Here is a 25504-nt window from a genome sequence, read left to right on the forward strand (position 1 = left end):
AGAAAAAAAATGAAAAAAATTCCTAAAAACAGATAGTGTCCCAAAACTGAATCAGGAAGAAATAGACAATTTGAACAGACCAGCAATGAAATTGAAGCAGTAATCAAAAAACTCCTAACGAAAGTCCAGGACCAGATGGCTTCACAGGTGAATTCTATGAAACATTTAAAGTCAATCAAAATCTATTCTTCTCAAACTATTCCAAAAAATAGAAGAGGAAGGATAGCTTCCAAATTCATTTTATGAGGCCAGCATTACCCTGATATCAAAACCAGGTAAAGACACTACAAAAAAAAAAAAAAAAAAAAGACAAGAAAGAAAGAAAAGTATGGGCCAACATTTCCCATGAACATAGATACAAAAATCCTCAGAAAAATATTAGCAAGCTAAATCCAGCAATACCTTAAAAATAATCATTCACCACTATCAAGTGGGATTTATTTCTGAGATGCAAGGGTGATTCAATATTTGCAAATCAATCTCCAAAGAAGACACAAATGGCCAACAGACACATTAAAAGATACTCAACATCACTCATCATAAGGGAAATACAAATCAAAACCACAATGAGATGCTACCTCACACTTGTCAGAATGGCTGAAATCAAAAACACAGGAAACAACAAATCTTGACAGGATGTAGAGGAAAAGGAACCCTTATGCACTGTTGATGGGAATGAAACAGATGCAGTCACTGTGGAAAACAGTATGGAGTTTTCTCAAAAATTAAAAATAAAAGTACCCTATTATCCAGTAATTCTGCTCCTGGGCATTTATCCAAAGAAAATGAAAATACTAATTTGAAAAATATATATATGCATCCCTATGTTTATGGCAGCATTATTTACAATAGCCAAATTACGGAAGCAGCCCAACTGTTCATTAGATAAATAGAGAAGATATTACACACACACACATGCACACACACACTGTAATATTATTTAGCCATAAATAAGAATGAAATCTTTTTATTAACAACGGCATGAAATGGATCTAGAGAGAATAATGCTAAGCAAAATGAGTCAGAGAAAGATAAATGCCACATGATTTCGCTCATACATGGAAGAAACAAAACAAAGAAAAAGAGACAATTCAAAAAGCAGACTCTTATCTATAGAGAACAAATGGAGGGTTAGGGGGAGGTTGGTGGAGGAATGGGTGAAATAGGTAAAGGAGATTAAAGAGTACACTTTCTTGATGAGACTGAGTATAGAATAGAATAGTTGAATTACTATATTGTACACCTGAAACTAATATAATACTGTACGTTAACTATACTGGAATTAAAATAAGAAATAAAATAAAGAAAAATATAAGTAAATGTAAAACACCCAAAATGTATTTATATACAATGGAATATTATTCAGCTGTATCAAAGAAGGAATTTCTGACATGTATTACAACCCATCTGAAACTTGAGGACATTGTACTAAGTGAAATAAGCCAGTCACAAAAAAAAGACAAATACTGCATAATTCCACTTATATGAGGTACTTAGAGTAATGAAAAAAATCATAGAACCAGAAAGTAGAATGGTGGTTTTTAGGGGCCACGTTACTTTTTAATAGATCCCAAGTTTCAGTTTTACAAAATGAGAAGCGTTATGGGCATGGACGGTGGTGATGGTTGCACAACACTATGAATGTATTTAATACTATTGCACTGTATGCTTAAAAATGGTTAAGATGGTAGATTTTATGTTCTATGCATTTCAGCACAATTTTAAAAACTTCAGAAAACAAAAATTCTCAAAAGTTGGTAAGTATAGATCACCTTACTTGGAAAGAGCAATCAGGAATGGAAAATATGTCAGTAGGGAAGATTACAATGAGAGTGTATGAAGTGAGAAGAGAAACTTGGTGTAATTGGGGCTTTGTGCTGCCATAGGTTAAAAACAAAACAAAGGAAGTGGAATAAGACATAAAACAGAAGGTATATAAGTAGAAAGATTACACTATTGACAGGTTTAGTGACAAAAGGATCAGTGTAGTTTAAGCAACGTAATGTAGTTAAGCACAGAAAAAGATTGAAAATAACATAATGATGAAAATGTGAAGACCTAGAAGGACTCTAGCTATCATAAAATCTGATCTCATCTTTAGGTGAAAAACATAATCTAATTTTTAAAAAATTATACTAGTTGCAGATTTTTAGACTCATATCCAACTTCCTATAGGTCTAAACTCTTAGATAGTTAATTCTATAATAAAATAGATAGGAGCTCACAGCCCAAAATTTTGTTACTTTATACATATTACTAGAAAATACTTTCTTTAGACTTACCAGATTTAAAAACTGTGTGTGTGTGTCTGTGTGTGTATAGTCTCTTCATTCAGAATTAAGTTTTGTTTAAAACCCTTTGAAAGTTCACTTCTCAGGATTGGTGACTTAAAGGCTCTTCATTTTTGCCTGTCAGTTTCCTTTCTTCTCAGTAAAAGCCTGAGGAATTTGCCTATAGGGACTTAACCTCTCATTTCTAAATCATCTCAGGTTGTTACTATTCAAAGAAAGAAGATTCCAAGACTTCGCTCTAACCGCTTAAGTGATCAAGGGTAGACTGAGCATCTAAGAGGTAGAATTGAGGGTGTGGAGGAGTGGGCTGAGGAAGGAATATGAAAAGGAGTATGGCCTTTACAAAGCTCTTGCTGCAGGCACAGCTCTGAAACTTCCTCTACCTCATCAAGTTGTGGAGGCTGGCAACATCTAGACTGAAAGCCAGTGAACAGTGCAGCTGTCCAAGAGAAACAGGAGGAGGTTGGCTGGGTTCTCAGGGTGGGTCCAGGGTTGAGCCCTCTGCTTTGGTATTTTTGTTATTTTGTTTTGCTTTCCTAATCTCAATGGTATCTGTCCAAGGGCTCAATTACATCCAATGGCTCGAGAGTGATCGGGCCCTGGGGAGCTGATTCACACTGTTCAAGCTCACAGAAGACGCATTGGTAAAAAAGGAAGTTAACTGACTCATTTACAAAGAGAAATGTGACTTCCCAGCAGATAGGACTAGTTATGTCACTCTGTCGATCCATTCTATCTCCACCAGAAATCATACTTGGGGAGCTAAGTTGAGAAGAGTTGCTTGGTGAATGTACCAGAACAAGAATAGTTGGTCCAAAGCTGCATTCTTTCAATGTACCTTTCTGCGCTGTAGGAATACACTGCCAAGGTGTTGGAATTCTTATGTTATCTGAACACTTACTCCTATAAGATAATAAATACAAACACTTAGTATAATGCTTGATACAGAGAAAGCCCTCAGTTAATATATTATACTGCTATCAATATTCTGACAGTATGGCATAGTTGGCTGACAGCATGGGCTCTGGATTTAGATCCTTGCCCTATCGCTCAATACCCATCTGCCAATGCGAATGTTATTTAACGTCTCAGTCTCAGTTCTCTTATCTATAAAATGGGTGTAGTAACAGCAGCTTTACAGGGTTACCCTGAAAATTACTTAAGATGTATGAAAATCACTTAGCTGTTTATTGTAAGCGGTGAATGCTAATTATTAATCATTAAAATCACAATTATATAGCACTTTTTATATGCTGGACATCACTTTATAAATACTTAATTAATCCTCACATAACCCTATGAGATGTGTGTAATTTAGGAACCTCACTGTAGTCACCGAAATCTGTTCCCTTTCCTTAAGGAAGTATACACCTGCCCCACTCCATTGAAGTCAGCTTTGACCATGTGACTTGCCCTGGCCACTCAAATGTAAATAGAAGGAACCCATGACACTACTTGGCAGAAATATCTAAAACCAATTTGTGTTTCCCTACCTCTAGGGCTGTAGTATCATTAGACAGAGCTTCTATTAGCCTGAATTTCTAAGCGATACTCACTGTGTATGTCTTGTGATGGACATACAGTGCAGGCAAGAAATAAGCTATTGTTTCAAGCCACTGATGTTGTCATTGCTTTTTATCTCCACAGCACAATCTATCACAATTGACTCAGAAGCATAGAGGCAAAAGGAGATTTTTCCAAGGTCACACTGCTAGAAACTCTGGCTTCAGAGTCTATAGTCTTAATCTCTTTGCTTTATGTTTCTTAACAATTCATAGTAATATCAATACGAAGAATAATTTATGATTAATACATTCTTGTCATTGGGGGTCTGTTTCTTCAGACTTCATAAATTGCCATTCTTTTCTGAAAGAGTTGCCTCAGGAAAAAAACTAGCCTTTCTTCAGCTTCTACTACAACAGCCAGCAGCTGCTAGAAACACCATTAGAGAAGTTTTCAATAGACAACATAGAGGACACTGAATGTGTTTCTTCTTTATACAACCTCAGAGCAGCCTCCAAGGGCACAGTTACTATGGCTGCCAGAAGATCCTGGGTTTTTTTTTTTTTTAAGATTTTATTTATTTATTCATGAAAGACAGACAGAGAGAGGCAGAGACACAGGCAGAGGGAGAAGCAGGCTCCATGCAGGGAGCCTAACGTGGGACTTGATCCCGGGTTTCCAGGATCTCGCCTTGGGCCGAAGGCAGTGCTAAACCGCTGAGCCACCTGGGCTGCCCTGGAAGATCTTGATTTGATATACACACACACACACACACACACACACACACACACACACACAGAATCACAAAGAATGATTTAAAATACCCATGGTCATTCAGGTGAAGATGACCCCATTCTTGCTGTCATTCAGTCTCTCAGAGATGGATGCCTCTCCTCATACTTCTTTTCTAATAAAACATCATCTTGTTTCCCTTCTGTCTCTCAACAATGAGCAAAGACTTCAAGAGGGTTTGCAGGCTCTGGTAGAAAGCTTATTACCACACTGACATCCATTTAATTTCCCTTATGCAGCAAGATTCCCCAGGGATGTGAGAGCCTGAAATTTAGGGACTAAATAAGAGAATCTGCCTGCATTAGAAACTTAAGTACTCAAGAAGTGAAAAACTTCAGCCTCTGCTCTTCCCAAGGAAAATGAAAATGTTGCCAAGATAAAAGCAGAGGAAGCAAAGGCTTAAACAGTAATAAAAAGCCAAAAATTTAGGCAGAAAAATATTAGTCATATCTACAAACAAACCTGTTTTTTTATGGCATTACCTGGAATGCATTAAATTATAAGCTAGAAATCTATCTAGGGAAAGTATAAATACATATCAATTAATAGAAGTGCTCATTGAGAAAGTAATTATTCATTCATAACTTATTTAATACATGTCATTCAACTAGTAATCAATGAAATTTATGAATAAATAAGAAGCTAACCACGTCCTAATTTTTTATTCCTTTTTAAGCTCTAGTGACCACCTACCTTCATAACTTTTCCTTTACAATAAAATGTTTACTAGTTATACTTTTTTCAATATTAGTTTTTATATATCTCTACTTGACGCATCTCCAGCCTACTAAAATTGATTTTTTTGTCAAACTTTAAAAAATGTAAAAATAATGGAATTTCATTCTTTAAAATAGCCAACAGGCCAAGTTAGAAAAATATATATTGGGAAAACTCACTAAAAATGCTACTCGTGGGTTCTTTCTAATTTCAGTTTTGTAGATGTAACCGCCTTACAATGAGGTTCTTTTTATACTTGAGAAGTCAAGTCACCCTGGATGGAATCCAAGGCTGTAAATGAATTCCACTTCATAACACATTATGTTTTATCAGTGATAATGGTATAAATTCATATCTCCCCTCCAAAAGATCTTCAAAACTCTGAGTGAAACACCTCCAAAATTAATAACAATTTACTACAATAGGTTAACTAAGCAAGTGAAGTTGTAGCATCTCTTTCTAGAAGACTTAAAGAACAGGCAAATTTCCCATTGTAAGATTTTAATATTATGTTAGTAACCAAATAAAACTCATTTCTGAAAGACAGCATGAAGAAAAGACAGATGGAAGGAACCCTTAATGTGTGAGGGTAGGATGAGAAGGAGCTATCTTGGTCCAATGATTATCTGGAAAATATACTGAAAACTGAGTCATTGAGACTTGTATCATCATACCACCTCAAATAAACACAATGGCTATTTAAGGAGTTTGATTTTGTTCTCAGCAATGAAAGAGAAAGGAAGGTTTAGGAGGAGCATGTTATAGTTGGCTATTGGCATATTATAGTGTGGGGAAATGCAAAAGATCTGCTAAGCAAGTTCCTCCTATGGACCCATGTACGGTGCTAAAATATGAATGGAAGGAAAAAAAAAAAGAAAACCATGGATGAGAGCTTCCAGGATCATCTTGATTTCAGCCTTCTTGCTGGATCCAAGGTCCTCATTTCTGGCTTGGAAAATTTGGACACTAAGTTTAATTCATATTCATTATATTATAGAGCTATTCATCTTGGTCTCTGCAATTTTTTCTATAGTTTCCCTGTCATTTATTACCAGATCGATGTAATACTGAATTGCAGGAAACAAACTAAAGAATTTATATTTTAGTCTCAGTTCAATTTGCTTTAAAGCTAGTGCCCCTTCCCACCACTCCTTGCTCCCCATCTACTTCCTTAGGAGCACATTTGTCATTATTTTCTAGCTTCTCCCTCACTTGTTGGAAAGTACATTGGAATGAAATATGTTTAGTTACATGAACCCACACACTCAACCAATATTAATCAATCCCCACTCCTTCCCTAGATAGTGGAGAATACTTACATAAATTGTATGTAAGGAAACCTTTTCAGTTGGCAATGTACAATATTATAGTGAGCCCTGCCATATTTTACTAATGCAGTGATTATGTATTACAAGTTTGCTTATACTCATTCAACCAGTTGTAAGCAATGTCAATTGAATCTAGGAAACTTAAGAAAATGAGCATTTACTGAAAGATGTTAGGAGCTTGGAAAATGAACAGGAAGGCTGGAGAATAAAGCGAGAACTAAGAGCTTCGCATTCAAGATACAAGATATAAAGGGAGGTCTCAGAGAGGCACCATGAGACTACACAGTCTCCAAAGGAGCCCAGCCTCTGTCCCTCGGCTAAAAATTAAAATTCCAGGGGCATCATGGTGGCTTAGTCAGTTAAGTGTCTGACTCTTGATTCTGGATCAGGTCATTCATGATCTGAGGCAGGCTCTGAACTGGGCATGAAGCCTGCTTGGGATTCTCTCTCCCTCCCCCTCTGTCCCTGTATTCTCTCTCTCTAAAAAAAAAAAAAAGAAAAAGAAAAAAAAGCAAGAAAGAAAAGAAAAAAAAATCCAAGACGTTCATTTGTTCAGCAATTGTGGAAAGAGCACCTCATTAACAAGCCCACAAAATGTAATAAGGGAAAGGAAATATTAAAATTTTTGGAAAAATTCACTATTCTTGTTTAAGCTCCTAGCACTCAAGCTAAAATACCAGCAGCTAGTACATGAGCTATAATAGTAGAATATTGGTCATGTTTCAAAAAGTCTGTCTTAGAATGATGTGTACAGCATTTGCTCAGCCCCATCTACCAATCTGCCTCTGTCACTAAATCAAACAAACGTAGAAACAAACCTCAGAAAACACTGAATGGGCTTAAGTCACAGGTTAATAAAGAAACAAATTATATCTCAATATAAAAATTAATTAAGTTCAAATTTTTTTAAAATAAAATAAGAAACAACAACAACAACAAACTTGTTCCTCCAATGGTCATCCTCACCTGGCAAAAGTAATAGCGTATACGTGTGTCTATATATAGTGTCTAGTTCTATGCACTCTGACTTAGATATTTTGTATGTATTACCTCATTTGATTCTCACCAAACCCAGGGAATTAATATCATTGTCACACTAATGTTATTGTCAACCCTCAGAGGGATTATATAACTTGGCTAAAGCCTCAGAGCTCTCTGGCAATCTGCACAAAGAATCTGCTGCACCCCTGATCAAGGCTGCCTAGACTCAGTCACATGGATTGAGTTTTATAGGAGGCAAGAGGACAGTATAGTGTAGAAACATGGGCATGAGTTAAAAATCTCAGCTTTGCCATTTACTAGCTGATGGCAAGAAACTTAAACCTGGCTAAGCCTCAATTTCCTCATCTGTGAGATGGAGAGAGTCATACCAGGGTCAGCAGGAGTCACTGCAAGGTCAGTCGGTTATCACAAAGAGGAAAGGGAAAATGTATATAAACTACGCAGCCATGTGTGCTTGTCACATATTAAGTACTGAATAACTGATGGCTATTATTAGTTATAGATCTGTCTCCCTTTGCAGACTAGTCCTAGAGGCCCAAGTATTCCTCTTTTATTATTTGTAACCATAGCACCTTTCTCAGTGATTGGCATATTCCAAACTCACATGAGTATCCGCTGACCAGAAAGTGTTTGGTATCAGCATTCACGCTGCCATGTTTACTCCGACATTATAAAATAAGCTCACCTTACATTAATGCTATAGGTCTTCCCTGCTCATTAAGCAAATGATGCCTATTTCCCACTACCCCACTCCTTGCCCCCAGACTGTTAATTCATGAGGTCAGGGACTATACTTCTTTTGTTCTCCGTGAATCCTCAATGCAGAGCACAGAGCCCAGTACATAGGGGAGGTTAACAAATATTTCTGAACTGAATTTTTAATAAACATTTATATCTTTCAGTTCACCTAGCACTTTCACATAAACGTATTTTTCAACAGAGTAAGTTAAATACATGTCTTTGGCGCCAGGCTGCCTGGGTTCAAACCCCACCTCCATCATTTACTAGTAGTGCGGTCTTGAGTAATATACCTACAATTTTTGTTTTTGTTTTTGTTTTTAAGATTTTATTTATTTATTCATGAGAGACACACAGGGAGAGAAAGAGAGAGAGAGAGAAAGAGAGAGGCAGAGACACAGACAGAGGGAGAAACAGACTCCATGCAGGGAGCCCGACGTGGTACTCGATCCTGGGTCTCCAGGATCACGCCCTGGGCTAAAGGTGGTGCTAAACCGCTGCGCCACCTGGGCTGCCCTATACCTACATTTTTAATGCCTCAGTTTTTTCACATATAAAATGAGAATAATAATAGTATTGGGGGGGCACCTGGGTGGCTCAGTTTATTAAGTGTCTACCTTCGGCTCAGGTCATCATCCCAGGGTCTTGGGATCAAGCCCTGTATTGGGTTACCCTGCTCAGCAGGGAGTCTGCTTCTCCTTCTCCCTTTGTCCTTCCCCTCACTCATGTGCAGGAGCATGTGCTCAAATAAATAAAATCCTTAAAATATAATAATAACAGTATTGAATTGTTATCTGTCTTATAATGTTAATTTATACAAAGATTGTAAAACAGTATGTGGCACATAGTAGGTGCTCTTTAAACATTAGCAATGATTAATTTTGTTTATGGCTGTTTTCTTCCCAACACACTGTCAGGAATAAATTACTCCAACTGCCTAAATCATCGTTCCTTTCACATAAGAAAATATGAAAAGTGGCATCTTTACTTCAAAATCCTAAAATTAAATTTCAGCAGAGCAAATCATAATCTCAAGAAACTGACTTCCAAAGCTACTTGCAAAAATAAATGTATTTTTAGAGACTGTTCTTAAAATAAAATAATCCGAAATGGCTCCAGATATTCTGTAGTCTAAAGCTCTTCCAAATCACTTGTGCTGGATTCTTTTCCCACAACATTTGGCATTATTCTTTTCACAAACAAGAACAGCTATATTGACTTGAGCAGAAGCATTCATGTGAGTAAAAACACCGGGTGGTAGAATTAGGTCGCCCTGTCCTCTGCCTCTACCACAAACCTCATTTGCCCTATTATGGTGAAAAGTATGTCAATCTCCCCATCACTTAGAGCATGAACCTGGTGATTAGGCCACATATTACTTCAAAATTCCAATCACTGCATTTAACCACTGATGCCTCTCTGCACATTGGAGAGATGAGCAGGAGAAAAATAAAGGCAAAGAGGGTACCTGGGAATTTCATTTACCTTCAGTACTGTAATGTTCCAAGCAAAGCTCTCAGTTGCCTTGTTGAGTTTTCTTCCTTTCAAGCCTTCTTTTGCCCCTAGATTATGAAGTTCCTCATGGAATTCCATCCCTTTTAAAAAAGAACATACCAGAATTCTTAGTATAAGTTTCATAAAAATAGGCATTTTATTATGAAAAATTCCCCATTCCTGTCCTTCTCTCATAATTTTGAAATCCCTGACTCAAATGCTCCCTTACATCTTATTCATCCCCACCAATGGTTATCCTTAGGGGCAAACTAACAATAATCAATTCATTATATCAAATTAGATTTTAAACAGCCAGGAGCTATAGATAAAGACATAAACCTCCTTTTTAGGAGGTTAAGAACCAAATTCTTCTGATAGCTTACATGTGTCTTGTTTGTCTTCTACCTGGGTTGTTTTTTTTTTTTAAGATTTTATTTATTTATTCATGAGAGACACAGAGAGCGGCAGAGACAAAGGCAGAGGGAGAAGCAGGCTCCCTATGGGGAGCCCGATGTGGGACTCAATCCCAAACTCCAGGATCACACCCTGAGCCAAAGGCAGACGCTCAACCACTGAGCCACCCAGGTGTCCCTCTACCAGGTGTTTTGGTTTTTTTGGTTTTTTTTTGTTTTTGTTTTTTTTTTATTTATGATAGTCACAGAGAGAGAGAGAGGCAGAGACAGAAGCAGGCTCCATGCACCGGGAGCCCGATGTGGGATTTGATCCCGGGTCTCCAGGATCGCGCCCTGGGCCAAAGGCAGGCGCTAAACCGCTGCGCCACCCAGGGATCCCTCTACCAGGTTTTTATGTGAAATGGTGTAATGTGTGACAATGTGTGACAGGTAACTATATGTGATAGATGCACTTATTTTACTTTTACACATAAACCATCCATATGACTTGACAGTAGACCCTGGAGTCCATATGGATAACAATGTTAATCAATAAATGTTGGGTAAAAATAAAAAGATGTTTTATAAATGTGTTCCTGGAAACACCTAAGTACTTCAGATTTGGTAATGGCCTTAAAGTTATTTTTAGCTGAACCATTTCTTAATCTTGAATACTATAAAAAAATGTCATCATCCTCAGATGGGAATCACACTTTCTTCTGGATAGTTTATGACATCTTTGGAAAGCTATGAGTGATATCAAGCCAAAGTCTCTCTCCCTGGAACCTTTACCCCTTCATGCTAGCTAGACCCAGACCAGCTAGTCTAATCCTCTTTCCACTGTACAGCCCTTTAGCATTTGAAGAAAGATATTAGATAAATTCCACCAGAGTCTTTTCTCCAGATTAAAGATTCTAGCATGTTTCAGCTTTACTAACAATGTCTCTCCTTTAAAGATGACATCCAGGCAAAGCCTCTACATTGCATAGTTTACTGGAGTTGAGCTTGTCGGGATCTGCATCCAGGAACACCATACTCACATTAGGCTTGAAGCAGCCCACAGAGGGTGGGGATTTACCACCACCCTCCTTGTCTAGTTACTTTACTTTTATTAATGCAGCTAAAAGCCACGTTAACCTTTCTGGTGTTAGTATAACAAATATAGCACATGGTAAGAGCATGATTTTGGGGTTGGGCTTACACTCTGGCTCCACTACTTACTAGCTACATAAGCATGAGCAAGACCTTGAAACTCTGCAATCCAGTTTCCTTACTAGTGAAATGGTGATAAAAAGAGTGTGTCCCCTCAAAGGACTGTGGTAAAGATTAAATGAGTCAACACATATAAAGCTTTTAAAGTAGTGTCTGGCATAGAAGAGCATTATATAAGTATGTGGTATTATTTTTGTGCTTTCTGTCAACAGAAACATTTAAGCCTGTGGACCAGTCAGTGAAGAGCACCATTTTTAAAGTCTAGTTTGGGATCAAAGGTCAGCTCTACCCTGTGTTGATATGGGATCTCAAGTGATTCACTCAATCTCTCAGAATTTCAGATGGCTCATCTGTAAATTGGATACAATGGTGATTACCTTGCAGCGTTAAGAGGACTAAGTAACAGTATGTGTGCACAGAATATTATGTGCAAATATATAAAGCAATTGTCACTATTGTCATCTTCCTCTTCATAATCATTGTGCATAGGAATCCAGGAGAATATAAATCCAAGAAATATTAAAGTACAGAGCATGGATGAAGGTAATATAAATAAATATAAAGATAGGTCATAGCTATGTGACCCATCCCATCCTTAAAGAAAGAACAAATCTAAAATAATGACTAATAAATGAAGCAAAAGCCTAGGACATTAATAGGATTATGGCTCGAATTATAAAAATGAGGGGTCCTAAAGGGACAATGTATAGTAAAAGGTTTTGACAGACTTGCAAACTACAAAAGTAGATTCAGAACCCTTCACCTCTCTAAACATTGTTAGACACTACCCCCTATATACATACAACCCACCTATTGTCACCTCAATTTCTTCTGTACTAAACAAAGACTTACATTCACTTCAAAAGTATTAACTATGGCATAAAATATTTGAATTTTAAGAGTAACAACAGAAACTTTAAAAACTACCAAAAATTATCATTAAGTTTCTAAAGAAAAGGGGGCAAAGCATGGGGATTACCTGATTTCTGACACTGCACAATCTTTTCCTGGACTGTATCTGCCATTTCTATGAGAAATCGGCTCTCTTGAATCATCTGTCACAAAATAAACAAAACATAAAAAAAGGTGGTTGTTAGAAGTCCTTAAACTGGCCCATTGGAAGGACAGCATACAGAGATACACCTAATGCTACCAATAATGGGGAACCATGGTCTTAACCACAAGAGATAGGAGATGGAAAGATAACTGGGAAAAAAAAAAAAAAAAAAAAAAAAAAAAGAAAGATAACTGGGGTCTGTCCCAACTTCCATCCATTCTAGCTAGACTAACGTTAGAGTCACCTACCTTATAATTACTTCAGTCATGTGACACACTTGGCACACCATGAATGCCAAATAACTGTTAAATAAATGTATACACATTCATTAAGTCCCAGATCACATTTATGAACACCTCTTTTCTACTCCCTCACTCCAAAAGTTACTGCAATACCAAGGCAAATGGTACTGGAATAATAGCAACAAGAATCAGAATAGGGAATCACCTAGTGATGACCTAAAGGACAACTGAACACATCAGTGAAGTTAGAAGCTTGCATTTGGGTGGGCCAAAGCTGGTGGAGGTCTGGTTCTCCCTCTAAAAGGGCTCCTGCTCCATTGGCAAGAATGAGGAATGGGTCAGATTTCAGAGCCACCAATTTAACAGAAATTGTAGGCAATAACACTGAAATGGTGATCTCTGCTCTTTACCTTTGGGTAGAAAACAAAGGTGTCCAAGAAATAATTAATAGACTAAATGAAATAGGGGAAATAAGACAACTGCTGGCAAGATGGAGAAAAGAAAAATCTGTATGTGAAGAAGAGGGAAGATGATAATTGGTAAAGAAGTTGTAATCAGGATGACAAGGGATTGTGGCTCTCTTGAAGTGCCTGAAGAAGAGCAACCATTAGACAAACTAATACTTCTTGAATTCCCAGCCACTCTTCTATTCCCAATAAGTGTTGCCCCATTCCATCTGGCTGTTCTGTTTTGTCTGTCTGAATATTCTGAAAGGAGTTCAAGGCAGAATCCAAAGTGGATATAAAGGTCTTGGGTAAGACATTTTTCGTAATTAAATGCTATCAAACAGATTGTAGTCTTGTACAATCACTGAAAAATATAAAGTGGTTTATGGTTACAAATTTTTAAATGGAAAAGAGTATTGAATCACAAATTTTTTAATGCCTAACAACTCCATAGAAGTAAAATCATATTATTCATTCATTTAATAAATATTTACTAAGAAGGTACTATGTGTAAGCACTGTGGTAAGTACAAGGAGTGTGATGCATTAAGGAGCAAAACCAGACACATTTCTATCTCCGTGGAGTTCAGAGTCTAGCAGGGAAGTCTAATCAAATGGATGAATGAAATATGATAATTAATTCAACCAAACAAAATTGAATTACTCATATTTTCTGCCTAAAGAGGTAGTTTAAAGTAAGTTATTTGGAGGGTCAAATTGACCACCAAAACCATAAAAGCAGATATCCAAGAAGGTCTAGACTGGGTCACACATTTTAACTGCATTAACACTTTCAACTCCCAAGATGAAGTGGAAAGTTAGTGAATAACACCTTACGAAATGCCTAACAGTAGCCTGACTTACTACAGCTTCCAAGTGAATAAAACTTACAAGCAGAGAAAGATTTAATATGAGGACCATCTAGTCTTTTCTAAGCTTAGCATCCATGGATGTAACATCAACTGAGTTTTATTATACTTTCAAAAGTTATCAGATATTGCAATAGTTAAGTAGTAGACAAAATGTTTTTATGAAATTCAAGCAAGGGAAATACTCATAAATAATGGACACATTTTGTGACTTTAACATAAGCAAAATAGGTAATACACATTTTTTAGAATAATTTAATTATAAGACCAAAAGAAACTTAGGTATCATGACCACTCCCTTAATTTTGTAAAAAAAAGAAAAAAAAAGAAAAAGAAAAAGAAAAAGAAAGAAAGAAAGGAAAAGTAAGAAAAAAAGAAAAGAAATGAAGACCTACAAGAGTTAAGATTGTCTTAAAAATAGAACTAATTGTTGAGCTGGAATTAAAACCCCACTTACTTTCATGAAAAAATAGCACTCCTCTAACTTTGTCTGGCCTGGCCAAGCTCCCTGAGAGAATGCATGCCTTCACAGACCTGCAGTCTTTTGAGCCTGAACTATAGCATTTTCAAAGTCACCTGGCCCAGCCTTTCAGAAAAAAAAAAATGAGGGAATGCCCATAATCAATCTATTTCAAACAGATTCAGATTTATCCTTTTTTAAGAAAAACTAAATATAATAATAGGATTGATAATTTCCTTTGATAATTTCTTTTGATTTCCTTTGATAATATCTTGACTGACATCTTAACACTCATTTCTCTTGGTTTTGCTGTCAGTAGAGAATATATTCTTTAATTTAAAAAAACTCTCTACCTATTGATTTGTAGACTATTTTCTTTGCAGTATTTTACTAGGTGTCTCCCCACTTTTGAGCAAAAAAGGAATATACTTCCTTCATCTCAAAACATACCCTCTTTATAATAATCTGAGAAGAAAGTGTTTTCTTTGCTGTGCTCTTCTACCTAGACATTCACTTCTGCTTCCACTGCTTCCCTCACAAATCCATTACTAATGACCCCTTCTTTTTTTTTATCCAAAATCTCTACCTCTCTCCTGTTTTGTTTTTTTTTTTTTTTCCCTTCTCCATACACCTCTTACTTTAAAGTAAGCAAACAATAACAACTTATTCTACTGGCCATTAATCCTCCCTTTAAAAATTAGCCCATACTCATTGCTTTGACTCAAGCAAGTTTCCATCAAGACCTTCAAAGTTTAACTTTGGCCTCATCATCAACTACACCCTGGTCCATCCTCTGTCCTCATTCATTCCCAACTCAGCAGTTGACACCTGTGGTCAGCCTTCCTTTTTGATTTATGGGACCCTGTTTCATTTTCAGCTTTACTCTTTCTCTGACTCCTGTACTACCTGTTTCACCTTTTTTATATCCATACATGTAGGACCTGTTTGAGCTGCTAGGCCTCATCTCTCCAGTTTTTTCCTTTCACCATTATGACTCCTCTTAGTAATTTCATCCATTCCTAGAGCAATGAAATATTGTACTCATGAAGATCATTTCAAGGCCAGTGTCCCCAACCCTGGCTTCTCTCCTAAATTCCAGATTTATACTTCCAACAGTCTATAATAGGGGTTTCCAAAGTAGGGAGGTACATGCACTCTGGGGCAAGGAGCACAAAATAATCCTTGGAGGTGTGAGGAGAAATAATGAGGACTTCTATTCAGGTTTATTTATCCGTAAAATTAGAATGGAAATTAAGCTTTACAGATTGACCCTGCCCCCCGCCCCTTGCCAAGTCAAGATCATGTGTCCCTAATGTGGTAAGTGAGATAAGACAAGGAAGAAGGGAATTCTGCATGGAAGAAAGGATAACAGCATTACTCATTTATTAGTTTCTTCCAGAATATTCCAAATTACATATGCCTGTAATTTATATTATCTGCTCCTAAATAAACTAAACTTCCCCAATATGGATTCCTGAGAAGAAAATGAAGATTATCCAAGCACAAGCAAAAATGTGAAGATGGCAGAGCAGCTCCTCGATTCTACTCACATCATGATTTCTTCCTCAGCAACACAGACAAGGGAAAACCATGACAATGGATTAGATCAATGTATTCAATTACATTGGAAGAGCAAAAAGATTTATTTTTATTATCTGTAAGTAAAACTTAAAATCCAATGCTAATTTCTATTCTTGATTTGTTTTATAGTGTATAAATTGGTATGTTAGTAAGTTTATATCATTTATGAATGAATACACTCTCAAATTTTTACTGAGGAGTTGCCTGTGTTGGATCCTCTCTATTCACCCCTCCAGATGTACTCTCTGCCATGTTCCATGCTGGGGAGGTTGGTCTCTGTGGGCAACATCAAGCAGGCTCTCTCACCTCTGACTTCTGTTGGGACTGGCCAAGAGGACTCATCAGCAAGGGATCATGGGCAGGAGGCAGGAGGAGAAAAGGTTTAGGGTAGTTATTCCCTTGACCATTCACTCCCTGCTGGACTGTGGCTCCACAGCTTCCTCTTTACAAGGCCACAGCTCCTGTCAAGTGAGCTGTATCTCTACCAGGTACAGATATTACTGAGCACCAGGAATAGCTCCCTCACCTTCCTCTTTGGGCCTGGGAGTGATGACAGATTTCCGCTGTTACTATTCCTGGGGTGATCACCATCCAGTGTTGCTTGTCTAATGCTTACCCATACTTTTATCACTAAACCCCTCATTTACTCCTTTAATCACCCCTTTGCTATTTGTGGAGAACAAATAAGGTGGAGATGCTTAGACTACCAGATACCTGTACTGTAATTTCCAGCATTCTCTGTCTCATCCAGAATTCCAGGTTCCAATCTCCAACATTCTCTTTGCCTCATGCATCCTGAAGGTGAGCTCCCCCTATTTTGTCAGTCACCCTTTGTTTCCTTCTTTTGTCACAACATTCCTGGTTTATAAGCCTTTCTTCACACTCTCTGACCCATCTTTCAACTTATATTGTAGCTCAATCATCACCTTCAAAAATATGTTCTCTTCCATTTAATTCTCCCATTCTAACGCCTCCTCCTGCCAAAAAATGAAATATCTCCTATTTTCTCCAAGTGCTCACAAAGCATCCTTGGAGGCACTCAGAGGTGGCTTTGAATCCCTGCTCGGCTACTGGCAGGTTCTGGTTCTTCCCACCTTACTCCTTCTAAATACCATTTCCAGAATCATCTTCCAAAAGCATAGCACTAGTTACTTCCTGGCTTTCTCATTTTCTCCTTTGCCTATTATGTGAAGTAAAATTTTTCTAACCCAGAATTCACATCCTCCCATTTCCCCCAGGAGCTTCCCCCTCTCTGGCTTCCCAATTCTCCTAGGACCTTGTGTGAATCATGCTTCTCCAAGCACCTTGTTCCTCCTTCTACACACTTCTTTCTATTAGAGAAGTCTTCTTAAGCCTGGTCAAAATCCTACCAGCCTCAAAACTCATATCAGTGCCTCTCTTCCACTGGTGTCCTGATTTCCCTTTACCTTTCCCTCTCACCTCCAAATTTCAAGAATATTCTATGTTTTTAATCCACTTACAAAATTTCTTATTTTCTATTTCAAATTACAATTAATTATCTACTTATGTTATCTCTCACCCTTCATTTCCCCAGTAAATTGTAATTCCAGTAGATCAGGAACTTAGTTACCTATATTCATAGATTCATCATTTATTTATATAATCACCTTTTCTCTATTTTACTGTGTGACATTTATTTCTTCTACATATTGATTACTCACACATATACACACAATATGGTATTTTATTTATTATTGATTACTTCTCAAACCTAGAATTATCTTTTGGAACTCTTTTTTTTTTAAGATTTTATTTATTTATTCATGAGAAACACAGAAAGAAGGGCAGAGACACAGGCAGAGGGAGGAGAAGCAGACACCCCACAAGGAGCCCGATGCAGAACTTGATCCGGGAATCTGGGATCAGGCCCTGAGCCAAAGACAGATGCTCAACCACTGAGGCACCTGGGCATCCCTGTCTTTTGGAATTCTTATTTTTATTTTTATCTCTAGTCTTTTGTCTAGACTTCTCCATTTTTCTATAATCTTAATGTTCTGAGTTCCCTTTCAAATAAACACAAAGCTTTTAAGAGAATTATACCTATAGAAAATACATTACTCAAATATCAGAAAGTTAATGAATTTTTAAACTTTATTATGGGGGCACCTGTGTGCCTCAGTCAGTTGAGCCTCTGACTCTTGGTTTTGGTTCAGGTCATGGTCTCAGGGTTGTGGCATTAAGTCTGCATCCAGCTCTGTACTCAGTGAGTAGTCTGCTTGACTTTCTCTCCCTCTTCTGCTCTCATCCTCCCTGCTCACACTCACTCAGTCTCTCTCTCTTTCTCTCTCAAATAAATAAATAAATCTTTTTAAAAAATAAAAACTTCACTACTTATTTAAGGTAAACTAAATTCAGGACCAAAACATTCAACAATGTTCAAGTTCTCTTCAAAATCTCCCAAGTAATTATTTGTTAACCCCATAGGTTAACAAATAAGAAGTTGTTTTTCCCCTTGTCTAATAGATCATTTTGTAAAGAGATAGTCAAGTGTGATTTAACCTTCAGCATAGAAGAGCATCCCTATGAGATTCCTTAGACGATAACCTGAAATCCTTTAGTAAAAAAATTCATAACTATTACTCTGAAATACTCATCATTAATATTCCCAGAACTTAAAGTCACTGTTCATTTGGACTTTTCTCATGAGGGCTTTTGATCATCTTCTCTATGGTAACAGCTTCCACTGTACTTAGAAAAATAATTTTATTCTATTTTCTGCAGTCAACTTTCAATTATTAGCAGTTGTAGAGAAAACAAATAAGATGGATGGCCAAAATACACCAATAATTCCAAACCACGTTTAAATCAACAATTTCAGCCTCTCCCCCAGGCTTATCTAAGATGTAAGGAAGGAAAAATGGTTGATTTGTGTTTAATCTCCTTCCTAGTTCTCTACAGATCCTGACAGGAATGAAATATAAAGCGCAAAAGCCAAGGAGAGAAGGTGAGAAACATATCCTCGTATAATCCTCCAGCTGGGTAGTCAGTGTACTAAACCAGCCAAAGCGAAGTTGACTGGATTGATAGAATCTGGGAGTGTCCTGGATTTACATATCTGATGTCTCAGTCTCAGCTCCCAGTTGTCTTGCTTGTTGTAGTAATACAAAGAGCTTTTCTTTAACTCTGTCACATGAGTATCTCCTAATGGATCTTATTTCCATACCATGACTTTGAATCTAAAAGAATAGAGGACTTACTCAGATAAAGATTAGCATGACTTTAAGCATTCGGTGTGTCCTGAACAGGGGTATGTAAAGTTGTCAGTTAAGATCAAAATCATTTATTTAAAATAAAAATTTTACTGAAGCGTTACTGCTTTTACTCAGAGATGGATTAAAGTGTCCAATCTGTGTGAATAAAGTATCCTTACAGCTCTTCTCAATAGAGAATTTAGTTGCCTAGGATCATTGCTGAGTCAATGTAACTATTGAATGGTACTGAAGAGATGAACTTTTGTTCATAACATGACTCATAAACCTTCCACAGATTCCAATTTTCTCCTGATTATATCCAAATTCCTAGAACCACAGAACTTTATATTTAGAAATCACCATAAGGATCACCTATCACAGAAAACCCCATTTCGTAAAAGAAAAAACTGAGGCCCAAATGAGCTTTCCTAAAACCAAAGAGCTGGTTAGTGAAATAGTTTAGACTAGAATCCAGGCTCTTGAGGAACAGATCTATGCTACGAGTTGCATTGTGATACTAATATTATATTAAAGTATAGAATTTCTATTGGAAGTATAAATCAGTGATAAACATTAATAAAGTAAGATTTGCCAAGTATCATAAAAATACATTTCGTCCTGACTGCTTCTCCTTCTGTCTAATTTGCAAAAGGCATCAACCACATAGATATTCTTCCTATCAAACCTAGAAAGAAATGTATTCAGTGGCATCCACTGTTCTTTCAGGAAGGTGTTATCTAATTTGGAAAGTTTATCACTTAAGAATATGTCAATCTGCTCTAGATCTATTTTATTCTCTCCTTTTAAGAAGACTAAAATAATCAAACTCGTACCTTCCTTCCAAGCGAAACACTGGGTTTTAGTTTTTGGTTCTCTAGATAATTCAAAATAAGACCTAAATTTTACCAAACTCAATACCTTTTAAAATCTGATTGCTGTTACATGCATATTTGCCAGCTAGAATGAACATAATATCCTTTAATTTTTAATATCCTTAAAAACTTTAAATCAGATGGACTACTAATAAATCTGCATCTTTTGCTTTTAAGCAAAATTAATCCTATTGAGACTGTTAGTTTTCGGTGAAACGGTACACACATAAGGTCAGAACATTTGCAAGCTCACTGGAAGTCCATGGCATCTGATGTATTATGATGTATTGATGTATGCAACAAAGTATTTTCTGTCCCAGGAAAATCTCTGAGTCATATTTCCATGCTTGATTTATGATGGCACAGGACAAGAGAATTCACACAGAACAGGCAAAAGGACATTTGTCTCCACATCTATGATACTGGTAAGATCTACTTCAGTGAGCTGCTTTCTGCGTAAAGGGATCATTTCACCTTTTCTTTTCTATAGTTGCTCTATTTCCAAGATAGAGTTCTCAACTATATCTTGAATAATCATTAGAAATATTCATTTTTACCCCACTATGATTAACCTTTAGTTAATACATAAAATTATCAGGTTATTAACCATGGTGAACCATCTCCAGAATTTTTGTCTGAGTATTCAGAAATGCAAAGTGAACTTTGAAGATGCATGGACCATATTTCACAGAGAAGAAGCCTGTGATGCAGCCAGCTTGTTGATACACTTCTGATGTCCAGTGTTCTTAGGACTCTGGTACCAAGTGGAAATGTTGCCAACCTTCAAGATGCTGACAATTACCACAACATACAAAAAAATGTACCAGAAGACATTGCCACACCCACGAGTAGAAGAAATTTCAATGCACTAAGCGTACGATATCTCGTTTATAAATAACCAGCTCTATTTTGGCACCTGTCAGCAGGCTGGTTTTGTGTGTGTGTGTGTGTGTTCCACTACTATACAAGCCAACATACTTTTTGAAATGAAAACTAGTATAAAGTTCAACACAAACTACACAATGAGAGAGTGATAGAGAGTTTCTATTACTTACTAATTTCAACTTAAATTGATTTCAATAAGCCAAACTACATGGGGAGACTGTAAACACACCACAACTTTTTCCTATCCTGAGCTTCAATATATCTGTAATAACACTGACAGAATCTGTTTAGTCCAACCCAATATGGTTGGTTTAATTGATACCTGCCAGTGTACTGATTCCATTACAAGAGTGATTAAAGATAGGAATTAGTTCTTTTCACTAGTATCCTGGTCATGCTAACATAATCAACTGCTCTCCAAAGCATACCCCCCAACTGACTTAGTAAAAGATTAAATAACCCTTAATCCATGTTCTCTAGATTGTTTTGATTTCTCTTTTATCTCCAGAAAATCTGTTGCTCTTACCATAGTAAAGATTTAACTTTCATGTTAATGTTAAATAATTCAGCACAGAAGTCACCTTCAGAGAACACTTTGTGTTTATTTTTTACAGTTGCAATCTCCTGTAACTATTCCACCCCTGAATGTTGTATTCAAAACACTAATTATAGAAAAGTTTTCACATAATTTAAAACGCTTTCAAAACACTAATTATAGAAAAGTTTTCACATTAATTTAAAACACTAAAAAAGCCCAAATATGTTAAGCAAAAATATTGATGATGCATGAAAGAGTAGACAGATGAGATCATTTGAAAAGTAAAAATTCAGCTATCTAAAGAAAAAAGTTATATAAGATTAGACAGTATTTTCCTTTTAAAATTATTGCAAATAGGGACTTATCACGTGCATCTGCTACTGCTTATGAAGGTTCTATCATAACCTGAGAATGTGCAAATGAGCTGCCCAAAAGTAACAAGACCGTGGATCATTGAATCACCTGCCTTGTGCGCTGGAGCAGACACTAGACAGAAATGCCAGAAGGTTCTGAACCACCTTTGTGAGGCCTCATTAGAGAAGGAGGAGGTGAGTGAAAATTAAAAAAATTCTAGAGAGACAGAATTAAAAAAAAAAAATTCTTGCAAATAAAATTCTGCTGAGCATGAAGTGGGAATGGGTGTGTAATATACTGTGGACAGTCCATATAGCACTCAAGGTTCTTAGACTCTGCTCAGCTGAGGACATAAAACATTCTCTGCTCCACTATCTGCACATTGTATGTCTTTGTTCCTGCTCTTTTTAGGTGTAAGTCCTGCCTTCCTATCAGGACTTCTTGTTCCTCAAAGACAGAAACTTTTATTCAGACCATTTCTTCCCCCTAGCACCTTGTACAGTAACAAGTGTCCAAAACATATCTGTTGAGTTGACTAATTGAAAGCCTAATGACATATATACAAAGTGATATATTAAAAGAGAAAGTGTTGTTTGACAAGCAAAAATATACATGTTCCCATCTCATTTTACTTATGTTTGTCTTGAGTAAAAGAGCTGTCATGCTTTACATGTGGCTATGTGTGCTGATACCTGCCTCTGTTCATTCATCTCTGTACTTCACAAAATCTACTAAAGCTCTTTATATATGATATGTATTGACTGTTATAAGCTCAATAAATGAATCTTAATGTCAATTTTGTGAGAAATTAGGACAAAAGTCTCGACTTGGATTGATGGAGAGGGAAAATTAAGGCTAGGAAGGCATGCTGGGTGCTATAGAATGGAAACAAAGGATGGAAAAAGAAAAGGAAGTAGCAAAGACATTAGAAAGAAGGAGAAAAGAAAGAAAGAAAGAAAAGAAGAAAGAAAAGAAAGAAAGAAAGAAAGAAAGAAAGAAGAAAGAAAGAAAGAAGAAAAGAAAGAAAAAGAAAGAAGAAAGAAAGAAAGAAAGAAAGAAAGAAAAAGAAGAAAGAAAGAAGAAAGAAAGAAAGAAAGAAAGAAAGAAAGAAAGAAAGAAAGAATAAAGAAAGAAAAAGAAAGAAAGGAAGGAAGGAAGGAAGAAGAAAAAGAAAATGGATACATATGAGAAAAAATATGAGGAAATAAACAATGGATCTCACTAATATTGAATTGCAAATGTAGACTGCATTAGCAACCCTCAAAGACTGGGCAATGACTCTATGACTACATTGCCTATTTCACTGGATACTTCCTTAGAAAAAGTGAAAATTCAGAATGGGGAAGTGAAGCTTGCGCTTTCAAAGACCTGGTGGGAAAAAAATCAGTGCAATAAAGGGACAGGTCATTTAGAATTGGTGTTCTGGTTTTAAATGAAATTCTTGGTATAATTTCTGAAAAACCATCTTAAGGACCATATAGAGCCACCAAAATGGTATTACAGCAAGCCTAATGCCAACAGGCCTCCGCTGTGTGTCTTTAGTCCAGGAAGAAGGCATCAATTTCATCTTCAGCTTTTAGGACTTATTCTACTTGCCTGAGTTACTGATTAATGTTCCCAGTGTGCTTTAGTGCTTTTCAGAAGGTGTCACATCCCACTTCTGGCCGGGACATGCAGCTGATATCAGGAAAGTCACCTTTGCTTCTGCTGCCCTGAATGTCAGGCAGGCATTTACATAGCTGCATCCCTATTCAAAGTATGAAGGGAGATTGCAGACAGTATGTTCTCAGGAAAAATTGTAATTCTTTGAGCAACCTCCCCCTCACCGAACCCAGACTTGGGGAACACTCTGTCATTGAGATCTCTTCCTTTTCCCTCTTCCTGGTAAAAATCCCAGGTAGGACAGGATCCGTTAAATTCATTCAAAGCTATAAATTACTGATAATCTAATGTGCTATTATTCATGGAGATTTTTTTTTTGCATTTAAAAAAAATTAAGTCTTTACCCAAAGGAATTGATGGTAATTTTGAAATCCCAAGTACCATCGAGCAGATAGAAAACATGTGTTTTAAATGGAATATGGAATAGGGGGAAGGTTATCCTGAAATCTCTGAAAGAAGTCCACACTACTATGGTATATTTGATGTTTGGTTTCTCGATATCAACAGATTTTATAATAGAATTGTGATTGCAACATTAATACTAGAATGACTTTTAAGACTAAATTTTTAAGACCCTCAAGAGGAAATATTTCCAAATATTAAATTAGTCAGTGTTTGGTGAGGAAGAAAACTATCTCAGGTCATTAGGGAAAAGCTAAATTTAGCAAAAAAAATCTGTGCAGATGAACTCAGGGTCAATGTTTTCTAAAATATTTTCACTTTATTTCCTGTTGACAAGTAGTATAGTTTGATACACTCAGGTTGGCTTTCAATAAATGGAGGTTACTAGTTGCCTGATTCATTTCATTTGATACTGAAATAAGCCAAATGTTATCATCAGGTTCATAAACGACTTCAGGTCTTTTCTTATTCTAAATATATTCTGTATTTTTTTTTTTAGTGGTTACAATGTGTCCTGTAGGATAGCATCTATACAGTTCATTACCATTTTGGGGAAATCTAAATATTTAAGTGATTTGAGTTGAACATACAAGTTGCTCATCTTGGGATACCTGCCCCCTTCACTACCACCACCACCATCACCATGACCACCACCACCTTGGATTTGTTTTCTGCCTTAGTCATGCGAGTATTTTTTTATTATCATTATTAATAGTCCATAAGGAAATTTTTTTAGACTTTATTTTTATGAGAATTTGGGGTTTACATAAAAACTGAACTGAAAGTATGAAAAATTCTCATAAACCCTCTAAGCCCAGTTTTCCTATTAACATCCTTCTTCAACATGATACATTTGCTACAATTGATGAGCCAATATTGATATAGTGTTACTAGCAAAAGCCCGTAGTTTACATTAGGGTTAACTCTTTGTATTATACATTTTATGGGCTTTGACAAATGCATGACATGTATTCACTATACAATATCATATAGAATAGTTTCAGTGTGCTAAAATCCTCTGTGCGCCACCTATTCATCCTTCCCTCCCTCACCCCACCCTGCCCCCTCCCATCTCTGGCCCCTTCATCTTACTGTCTCCATAGGTCTGCCTCAATCTATATGGCTTTTTTTTTTTTTTTTTACTGTATGTTTAAGGCAGGGAACAGTTTGGTAAGTGTGGTTTCATAGAAATAAAACAAAGGAGATTTTAAGATTTACCGTAACACCTCAATTATGGCATTGGAACAACACTATTTTCACCAACAATAAATGCTTCTATTTGCTTTTTATTCAGCTAACATTAATTGGTAACATAGTACATGCCAGCACTGTTGTAAATCTGAGAGATGACAGTAGTAAGCGAGACAGACAGGGTCTATGCCCTCATGGAGTAGACATTTAAATTGAAGGGGAAAGGAGGACAGAGATTAAACAAAAAGTCAAGCAAAATATCTTT

The 25504-nt window shown here is 36.6% G+C and overlaps 1 protein-coding gene and 1 long non-coding RNA gene across 3 annotated transcripts in view; one reads left to right on the plus strand and one right to left on the minus strand.

Moving 5' to 3' along the window:
- The window catches only part of PLCL1 (phospholipase C like 1 (inactive)), a 328672-nt gene that overhangs the window by 38719 nt on the left and 264449 nt on the right, over positions 1-25504 (minus strand). For both annotated transcript variants that reach the window (XM_072812891.1, XM_072812892.1), the window contains exons 4-5: positions 12449-12524; positions 9857-9966 (exon numbers count right to left, since the gene is read on the minus strand). In XM_072812891.1, the coding sequence (XP_072668992.1) occupies positions 9857-9966; positions 12449-12524 (186 nt within the window). The remainder of the gene's footprint in view (positions 1-9856; positions 9967-12448; positions 12525-25504) is intronic.
- Positions 19031-25504, plus strand: part of LOC140625575 (uncharacterized) — a 48535-nt gene continuing 42061 nt past the window's right edge. Inside the window, exons 1-2 of the long non-coding RNA XR_012024921.1 lie at positions 19031-19088; positions 20574-20632. This is a non-coding gene — a long non-coding RNA (uncharacterized lncRNA). The remainder of the gene's footprint in view (positions 19089-20573; positions 20633-25504) is intronic.

This window comes from Canis lupus, chromosome 36, assembly GCF_048164855.1.
Source record: "Canis lupus baileyi chromosome 36, mCanLup2.hap1, whole genome shotgun sequence".
NCBI classification, from domain to species: domain Eukaryota; kingdom Metazoa; phylum Chordata; class Mammalia; order Carnivora; family Canidae; genus Canis; species Canis lupus.